The sequence below is a fragment of the Penaeus vannamei genome, chromosome 37 (genome assembly GCF_042767895.1).
Source record: "Penaeus vannamei isolate JL-2024 chromosome 37, ASM4276789v1, whole genome shotgun sequence".
NCBI lineage: Eukaryota > Metazoa > Arthropoda > Malacostraca > Decapoda > Penaeidae > Penaeus > Penaeus vannamei.
The window spans coordinates 26,885,305-26,895,304 of NC_091585.1; the positions used below are offsets into that span (position 1 = coordinate 26,885,305).

General features: G+C 43.3%; 1 protein-coding gene across 3 annotated transcripts in view; it reads right to left on the reverse strand.

Annotated features, from left to right (window-relative positions):
* Nucleotides 1-10,000, reverse strand: part of LOC113801922 (uncharacterized) — a 118,213-nt gene that overhangs the window by 51,802 nt on the left and 56,411 nt on the right. For all 3 annotated transcript variants that reach the window (XM_070115671.1, XM_070115670.1, XM_070115669.1), the window contains exons 3-14: nt 9,729-9,822; nt 9,403-9,532; nt 8,777-8,925; nt 7,968-8,095; nt 7,506-7,703; nt 6,897-7,093; nt 5,978-6,089; nt 5,093-5,274; nt 1,378-1,505; nt 1,083-1,165; nt 394-570; nt 1-13 (exon numbers count right to left, since the gene is read on the reverse strand). The exon at nt 1-13 is cut by the window's left edge and continues 223 nt beyond it. In XM_070115671.1, coding sequence (XP_069971772.1) covers nt 1-13; nt 394-570; nt 1,083-1,165; nt 1,378-1,505; nt 5,093-5,274; nt 5,978-6,089; nt 6,897-7,093; nt 7,506-7,703; nt 7,968-8,095; nt 8,777-8,925; nt 9,403-9,532; nt 9,729-9,822 — 1,591 coding nt within the window. The remainder of the gene's footprint in view (nt 14-393; nt 571-1,082; nt 1,166-1,377; nt 1,506-5,092; nt 5,275-5,977; nt 6,090-6,896; nt 7,094-7,505; nt 7,704-7,967; nt 8,096-8,776; nt 8,926-9,402; nt 9,533-9,728; nt 9,823-10,000) is intronic.

The following is a 10,000-nucleotide window of genomic DNA, read 5'->3' on the forward strand; positions in this document are numbered from 1 at the left end:
TGGGGAATTCCTTCTGGAAATTGGGAAGAGAATTAAAAAGAGTGAATTCTACTTTTTGGATTAGTTTATGCGTTCGTTCGTCTCGGTTTAGGATTAGGTCATTTGGTACAAGGTATTTCGTTCCAGCACCATCTAAATTTTTTGATAAAATGGTTTGTTGTTTTGTGAACGCAACCGTTTCTCAGTATGATCTTTGATTGATGAATTATATTGCAATTGCAGCTAAAATATAAAAGTTTTCATTAAAAATGAGCAATAGATTTCGATTTTTTAAAAATGGTGATCGATTTTTAAGATACATTTCTCTCGCGTTTCGTCAGCATCCTGTCTCCTCAGTATCACCATTCATGTCAAAGTAAAACAAGCTTCCAGTATCCTTAATCCTGTATTTACCTTAACAAAATCTGGATCAGAATACGGATGAATGAGATCCCTTAATTCCTGCAGATTTTTCCGCCCGGAGTCCGTGCACATCTGCGAGGCCACGCTCTCCCAGCCCTCGGCGGAGAGGTCAGTCCACGACTCTCGACTGCAGGTCCAAGTCACCAGGGAATCGTCCGATATCAGTTTCTGAAAAGGAGAACTGTCATGGGCTTTCCGTGTGTCGCTGAGTGGATGCGAGCAAAGACTCTGATGATTTTAAGCCGAACAAATCGAATAAATACACGTAGTTATGATTTTAATTTCCAGTTCACAAACGCTGACCCAATGATATTCGTATACACAGACATGCCTATGCACGGAATTAAATGCATATCGGTCTCTTTATCAGATATATACACACACTTATCTGTCTATCTAGACGGTAGATATGCATATCTATAGTTATATATGCATCTATTTCAGTGTATAAGCAGGTCTTTATAATGAATGCTCATTGGTCGCACAATAAAAAAAAAAAAAAATCAGATTAAACAACGCTATAGTACCTTCAACTTAACACTCAAAGTAAACACACTAATAATTCCAACTTAATGCTGCATGGAATCAACAAACGTAATGACTTCAGCACATCAGATAAACGGACGCATTAATACTTTTAATTTACCTTTTAATACTACGTCTATAAGCAAGAACCTCACCTGGAGTAAAGTGTGGTTGGAGAATGTTGCCATCAACCCATAGTTCACAGCTGGGGGGTTTGATATCACCCACGGGACCAGGACTAAAACAAAAAATATAATCAGGACTAAAACAAACAAATAAAACAAAGCATAATTAGTTTTTATATTATTCACAGTTTATTCACTTATTATTCACCGCAGTTTTTTTTTCGCTAGGCAGCTTTACCAAGGTCGTCTCCTTTCGTACAATATCTCTCCAGTTCAACATAAACTACCGAAAAACAACCAAAATAAATATATACCGACTACTTACTGTTATAAGCGCGGGTGGCGTTGGCGAAGAGGGCGGCGAGCATCTGCGCAGAGGCGAGCGCGCCGACCACGTGACTCTGGGCGTCTGCCGGAAGGCGCTCCAGGGCGTCGTCCAGAGCGGCGCCCAGGCTGAGGGGGAAGGGCAGAGACGGTTAACTTCTGAAGGTCCGAGATGAGGAGGAGGATACATAAATAGATAAAGAAAAGGTATGACTAAGACTGGGTATCTTCACAATACAAGAGATGTATTTGAACGGTTAAATACATCTCTTGTATTGTGAAGATACCCAGTCTCATTCATACCTTTTATATATTTTTGAACATGAATACGGTTTATAGATAGATAAATAGATAAAGATAAATATCGATAAAAACGTTAAGCAGTTAACTTCTGAAGACCCGAGATGATGAGGATACATAAATAGATAAACACAAATGTCGATTAAAAATTTTGGCATCCACTTAAACGGCTGATGACACTTGTTGGGTTTAAAGATAGGCTTTAACGGGATTCTGAATTCTAATCCCACACTTTGAACTCAAGATGAAATAACTTTCAACGTTTATCCATACATCGACAGGAAAAACACATTACATCAATATCAAATTTAAACGTGACCTGAAAAGAGGTGAGATTTATTTGGTGCTTTTAGAAACTAACGCATAAATACCTACATTCTTTGAAATATCTTAATTATAGGAACAAAAGACCTTTCTGCTAGTAAGACTCTTTAATTCTTCTCAAAATAGCCTTTAGAACATTACAAAAACAAGGTAAATCCCACTCATACTTCGAAAAAAGTTGTTATAAGCCTACATCGACGACTCACTTTCTGCCATCTATGTAAAACGGCAATTCGGCAGACTGAATAAGGTCATACTGTCAGAAAATCGCGTAGTATTAAGAGCAAGACTAAAATGCTTTAAATCTGAGTCAGATTTTTAAGGCTCACACTTAGGCTTTTTCGGCATTTCTTTTCCGCTGGCACCAATAGGGGTCATTTTGGCACTTAGTCACACCAGCGACGAGAACCAAGGAACAGTCCGACGAAGATTTTAAACACCGCAGGATGGCTCCAACCCCCGCACAGGCTCTGGCGATGATGGACGCTATTCAGGCTATGTGGCGACGATTTAAGGCGAAAACAACGAATGTGTGATGCTAAATAACACTTGTCTTCTCGTTACTCTTCCAGTCAGCTGACAGGGGAACGTGGACACAAAATGTAAACAAACAGGCGAGCAGCGAGTTGCCAACTTGTGTCTGTTCTTATTAAATACAAAGATAATTTTGCCAATTTTTAAATATTACCATTTTAGACTGTCTTTTTGAATCGTTTTATATTATGAGTAGATTTGGTTGCACTACTATAACGTTGATCTATTATATATATAGCTTATGATTTTAACCAAAAAGCCAACGAAAAAATTGCCATCGAAAACGATAATTACCGTTTGACTGGAAATTATCGCATTTGGCCAATATGCCATCAGTAGCAAGAAAAAAGAAAGAAAAAAGAAAAAACAAAACAAAAACACGCAAACGTGAAATAACTACGGGGATAGTGTGACACCCCTTTAGTTTCGGTCAGTTTGGAACTTTTGGCTTCGCATATATACAAATTCAGCTACGGAGATATCTAAAGCAACCGCAGTATTTAGTATCTCATCGAAGAACAACAATTTGCCTGCAATTGTACAGCCAGCAGCAAAGCATTGACGCCTCGCCTGTCCTGGCTCGGTGAGATCATGCCCTTCTTGCCCTGAAAGGAGGCCCACCCTCAAACAACTAGGGCATAGTTAGGATGGTTCGAATGTGAGGAGGTGGGAAAGTACGGAAATCAGGCGAAGAAGAGCAATAATGACTGAAATATACATGAAGAGACACAGAGGAGGATCGCTTTTATTCCTGTTTAGTTGTTAATTTGATAGATATATTGGAAACCTGCCTTAAGAAATAAATGATTGTATATATATTGTATATATATTCGAAAATGATTATTAAGAAATATCACATTGTTTTATTTAAATTCCTTATCATATTTTCTATATAAAAAACTTAAACATTGTTCGTCGGATGGAAATATCCTACGTATATGAAGGACGTATATATATGGCTCTGCAATATCCTAACCAGCTATTCTCTCACTTCTCCGTCTTATATCACCTGGATCCGCTATTTAGATAATGGTAAACTTTTCATATTTTACTTGGAAAAGAACATATGTCATTAGTTCATACGCCATTATATTTCCTAATATTTACAATTATTTCATTACCAAAAATAACGAAACGAATATGTAAAAGACGGATATCGAAAGTAATGGGTTTCTCGAATAGTTCGGAGGGGAAACACCGACAAGGTTTTGGGCACCAGACGCTGAAACGACAAATAAAGGCTATAGTGAAGGCTAAGGGAATACCCCCTTAGTCTTGGGTAAAGTGAAGCTTGACTCGGCAATTCGCGGAGTGAGTGAGCAAGCGTGAGCCGGGAAAAGGGTTCGCTGGGAAGTGCCCAATATACCCAGGTGCAAAGACTGTCAATTAATAATTTGACACTAAAAGATAAGTTTCGCAACACCTGCATCCTATATACCGTCATTTTATTAATGCACCGCTGCACACATTCATTGCTTTTGATTTTACATCATTCATATTCACCAACAGTTTCGGAAATAATATAATAAATTAGGTTGACTGACGATGCACTTTAAATCGATCTCAAACTTTTTGCTGATATAATGGACATTAATACTTTCCATAAGTATATGATTGCGAGGGGGGGGGGGGGAGCCAAGTGGCCCAGCACACTCAAGTTGACCCCAACCAAACCGTGCTTCGCGATTATGAACGCGACTGGATGTTGTGGTTCGTAGGAGGCACCCAAACAAACAAACAAACAAACAAAAAAAAGAAAACAAGGGAATCGATACTTAAACCTTTACACCCCATCACCCTCGAAGTTTTGTGGCCCAAACCACTTATTCATGTTTGGTAGTTCAAGAGGCGCTATTTAAAACGATACATTATTCACATCCACAGTGTGTGTGTGTGTGTGTGTGTGTGTGTGTGTGTGTGTGTGTGTGTGTGTGTGTGTGTGTGTGTGTGTGTGTGTGTGTGTGTGTGTGTGTGTGTGTGTGAGTGAGTGAGTGAGTGAGAGAGAGAGAGAGAGAGAGAGAGAGAAAGAGAGAGAGAGAGAGAGAGAGAGAGAGAGAGAGAGAGAGAGAGAGAGAGAGAGGGAGGGAGGGTAGAAGGGGGTGCAGACACTAGCCTCGATAAGATGGGACTGAAACATAGCCGAACACTCACTCCTGGCTTTGCCTAGCGAATCTAAATCACCTCTTACCCCCCCCCCTTTCCTAACCATGCCCAGGTTGTTTGAACGTGGGCCACCTTTCAGGGCAAGAAGGGCAATCTCTCCAAGCTTTTGTTGTTGGGTGTACATTACAACTTTCGGTTCCTTTATCAAACTTTTTCTCAGATTAGGAAAGCCTAACAGGACGTGCAAGAAACAACACACACACACGCACACGCACACGCACACGCACACGCACACGCACACGCACACGCACGCACACACACACACACACACACACACACACACACACACACACACACACACACACACACACACACACACACACCCATCCACACCCACACGTACAAAGACCAATTTTATTTATTTATTTATTTATTTATCCTTTTATTTGACTGACCTCGTGACGTCGGGCGCCTGGGGTCCCATGAGGGCGGGCAGGACGGAGGTGAGCAGCGCGAGGGCCGTCTGCGCGGCGGAGTCCTCCCTCAGGGCCTCCGTCGCCTCCAGCACCTCGCGCCCTGCGGTGTCGACCACCTGCCCGGCCTTCGTCAGGATGTCCTTCCATGGGTCGGGGACGTCCTGCGGCGGGAGCAAGGATTTAGCACGTGGTTGTTTTATTGTGTGTGTATGTGTGAGTGTGTGTGTGTGTGTGTGTGTGTGTGTGTGTGTGTGTGTGTGTGTGTGTGTGTGTGTGTGTGTGTGTGTGTGTGTGTGCGTGCGTGTGCGTGTGTGTGTGTGTGTGTGTGTGTGTGTGTGTGTGTGTGTGTGTGTGTGTGTGTGTGTGTGTGTGTGTGTGTGTGTGTGATTATATGTGTGCCTGCATGCGTCAGTGTACGTAAGTAGGTAATTACACTACTCAAATCTTAAAACGCATTTATATCAAACAGACACACAGCACCCTCCTACGATACACAGGGACGCCACTTCATAAAATCATTTAGGGGGGGTGTAATAAAAAAAAAAACCAGCTGAAACATATCTCTCAATTATTTTACTAAATCAAGTTCCAAATTTCCCATATTAATAACCTATTTGACAGTCTATTAAAAAAAAAAACACAAAGACAAAACAACAAAAAACAAACACATGTTATCTTAATAACCTATTTGACAGTCTATTAAAAAAACACAAAGACAAAACAACAAAAAACAAACACATGTTATCTTAATAACCTATTTGACAGTCTATTAAAAAAACACAAAGACAAAACAACAAAAAACAAACACGTTATCAACTTTTATTAAATTTTGTTTGCCATTTGACAGACATCGACCCGACATACCGTATCCACTTCGGAGGTGAGGTTGCTTACAGTCTGCAGGATCCGCACGCTGAGAGAGGTGAATTTGGGGTCCGCTGCGACGCCCTCGAGAACGCCCATCAGGTTCTTCATGCTGTGAGGGGGGGGGGTGGAAGGGGCGAATTTGGAGTTAATAGGTAGGACTTTTTGTTTTCTTTGTCTCATTATTTTTTCTCTCTCTTGTTCTCTTTCTCGCTCTCTTTCTCTCTGTCACTGTTTTTCTCTTTCTTTCTGTCACTGTATCTCTCTATCTCCCTCTCCCTCCCTCTCCCCCTCTCCCATTCCCTCCTTCCCTACCCTCCATTCTCCTTTACCCTCTCTCCTCTCTATTCCCTTTTCTCCCTCTCCCTCACCCACCTCTCCCTCTCCAATTCCATCTTTCCTATTCCCTCTCCCTCTCCTTTCTCTTCTCTTACCCACTCCCCTCACCTTACCCTCTATCTTTCCTCGACTCCTTCACCCTCTTTTCCTTCTTTCTCCCACTCCCTCTCCCCTCCTATCCCTCTTTCTCCCCATTCCTTCACACTCCCTTCCTCCCCCCCTTCCTTCACCTTTACTTCCCCTCTTTCCCTCCTTCTCTCACCCTCCCCTTTTCCCTCACCTACCCCTTCCCTCACTCTCCCATCCCCCTTTCCCCCTTTCCCCTCTTTCTCTCACCTTCCCTTTCTCTTCCCTCCTCCTCTCCCCCCCTTCCCTCCTCCTCTCTCCCCCCCTCCCCACCTCCTGTCTCCCCTCCTTCCCACCTCCTCACTCCCACTCCCTCACCCGCCTTCCTCCCCCCTCCCTCCTCCTCCCTCTCCTCCTTCCCTCTTCCTCTCTCCCCCCTTCCCCCCTCCTCCTCTCCCCTCCCCTTCCCACCTCCTCTCCCACTCGCTCCCCCTCCTTCCCTCCTCCCTCCTACCTCTCCATCGTCCAGCCCGTGTCCACAAGGTCCGTTATGGCCGAGGTGATGGGCTCCAGGGCGTGGCTGAGGCTGCTGAAGGTGGAGGCGAGGGGCGCGAGGGACTCCAGGCGCCCCAGGGAAGCCAGCATCGCCCCCAGCTGCTGCACGAGGGACTCTGCCTCGTAGCCTCCGATGGCCCCGAGGACCTCCGACACCTGGCGAGGGAACGGGTCAGGGGCCGCGGGGCTGTGGTTGCTCTCGTTGTTTTACGTTATTATCATTATCATTATCATTATCACTATCACTATCACTATCACTATCACTATCACTATCACTATCACTATCACTATCACTATCACTATCACTATCATTATCATTATCATTATCATTATCATTATCATTATTATTATTATTATTATTATTATTATTATTATTATTATTATCATTATTATTATCATTATTATTGTTATTATTATCATTATGATTGTTATCATTATCATTATCATTGTTATCATTATCATTATTATCATCATCATTATTATTACTAATATTATGTATCATTATCATTATCATTACAGTTACAGAATTCATAACTCCCCCCCCCCCGTCCCCCTCCCTTGCGCCCACCTTGTCAAAGAGGCCGAGGGCGTCGAGGGCGGCGGTGAAGGCCCTGGTGATGTTGGCGGCGAGGTCGGGCGAGAGGCTGCACAGGGAGGCGGAGATGCTGGCCACGTCCTGCCGCGTCGCCGTCACCAGGAACTGAGCCAGCTGGTCGGGCGAACACACCACGCTGTGCAGGTCGCGATACCCGACGAGGGACATCACCTGGTGTGTGAGGGAGAGGTTGTGAGGGATGAGGAGAGTTTAGGAGGGATGGGGAATGTTTATGAATGATAGGGAGAGTTTATATGGGATGGTAAGAGTTTATGAGTGATGCTGAGGGAGAGTTTATGAACGATGGTGAGGGTTTATGAAGGATGGTGACACAGAATTTATGAGATATTGAGAGTTTATGAGTGATGGTGAAAGAGCATTCATATACATACATACCGAATAAGCCCATCAGACGTAAAATCAATGAGGACTCACTCTGGACATGTTGATCCTGGCGCCCAAGATGGCAGACACAACGGCAGGGTCGAAGTCAAACTCCGTGACGAGAGTTTCGTTGAGTTTCCCCGGCGAATGTATCACGTCGCTTATCGAGAGTCCGTTTTCTGTGATGATGAAACGCCTTGAGGTCCCATTTCGTGTTGTGGGAATTTTCAGATTTAGGAAACTTGAAACTCGTGTTATATGGTTGTAAAAAAGGTGTATCTAACTTTGGTGTGTTATTGTTATGTATTTGAAAAAAATAAAGGTGTATATAGCTTTGGTGTGTTATGCTTTACACAAATCGTATTGAAATGTTTATAATTTTAGTGATATCAAAATATAAATAATTACTGATCGTGTTTACCTTTTGCTTTCTTTAGTGCATATACACTACTACCAAAGTTTCCATGAACATTGCTGTAATGTTATCATCAACCGTTAAGAAAGGAAATAATTCATCATTATGATATTGGTGATGATGATGATTAAAATGATGATTGGCCCACTAAGACAGGTAGTAATAATAATAGTATTAATACTAATTATAATGTTTATAAAAAGATAATAAAAATCTGTTCATGTTATCCTGCGAAAAAAACGTAATAATGGTAATTATGATGATTATAATAATAATAGTGATAATAGTAAGGATAATAAAAATGATAATACTAAGGACGATGATGATGAAAACGAAGATAATACTACTACTAATAATAATGAAAATAAAAAAATCTCACTAAGAAAGACGACAACCGCAACCGCCAAGACACAAGGACCGCCCGCACCCCCTCCCCCCAACCTACCCATCAGATCCCTGAGCAGCGGGTTGTTGAGCAGGTCCGCGAGCATGGTGAGGCGGGAGAGGCTGGTGGGGATGGACGACAGCATCCCCAGCATCCCGCCCTCGCCCGCGCCCTCCATCCAGGACGTGTCGTTCAGGAGGGCGTTTATCCTGCGGGAGGGAACGCGTGAGGGCGTGAGGCGGCCTTCCGATGGGTGTGCGTAGACAGTATATATACATATGGGTGCCTGTGTGCATATATGTGTGTGTGTGTGTGTGTGTGTGTGTGTGTGTGTGTGTGTGTGTGTGTGTGTGTGTGTGTGTGTGTATCTGTGTGTGTGTGTGTGTGTGTGTGTGTGTGTGTGTGTGTGTGTGTGTGTGTGTGTGTGTGTGTGTGTGTGTGTGTGTGTGTATGTGTGTGTGTGTGTGTGTGTGTGTGTGTGTGTGTGTGTATGTGTGTGTGTGTGTTTGTTTGTGTACATGCACATGTATATATGTATGTATTTATATGTATAAGTTTATTCATACACACACACACACATGTGTGTGTGTGTGAATATGAGTGTGAGGGTGTGTTGAATGTGAACGTGCATAAGTAAGTACACGGATACATGTCTGCATGTACGAAAGAGAGAGCGAGGAACTCACGCCGCCCCCGGGAAGTAGTCCACCGTGTCGTCACTGGCGGTCTCGTGGCAGTTGTTGGGCAGACTGCACACGAACGACTGCATGAGCACCAGCGGCGACCTGCTTGACACCGAACGCGACAGGAAGTGGCCTGCAACGGTCGGAATCGAGTCAACGAAATACAGAAAACCATAACATATGAATAGAGAATTATTAGAATTTTAGGATTCGCGTATACGATATATGAAGAGAGAATTAATAGAATTTTAGAATACATCAAAATATAGGCAATGGATCGTATGACACAGACATATGCCCATACACAGAAAAACACCTGAGATACTTACACGTGTCCTCTTGTTTCGGCGGGACTGTCACCTTGAGCAGGACGAGCAGGACGAACGGCAAGACCGCTACTATCAGGATACTCACAACCCATGGCTGGAGGGCGAGGAGGAGCGGGAAGGAAAAAAAAGACATGAGGAGGACATTAAACAAAGCCGAAGGACACGTTAAACCTCGACGTTTCGAGTCCGGCACTATGTCCTCTTCAGGTAGAAACGGCTAAACAGACAGATGCCTTCTCATTGCATTTTTTCCCCTTAATGTCTCTCTCTGA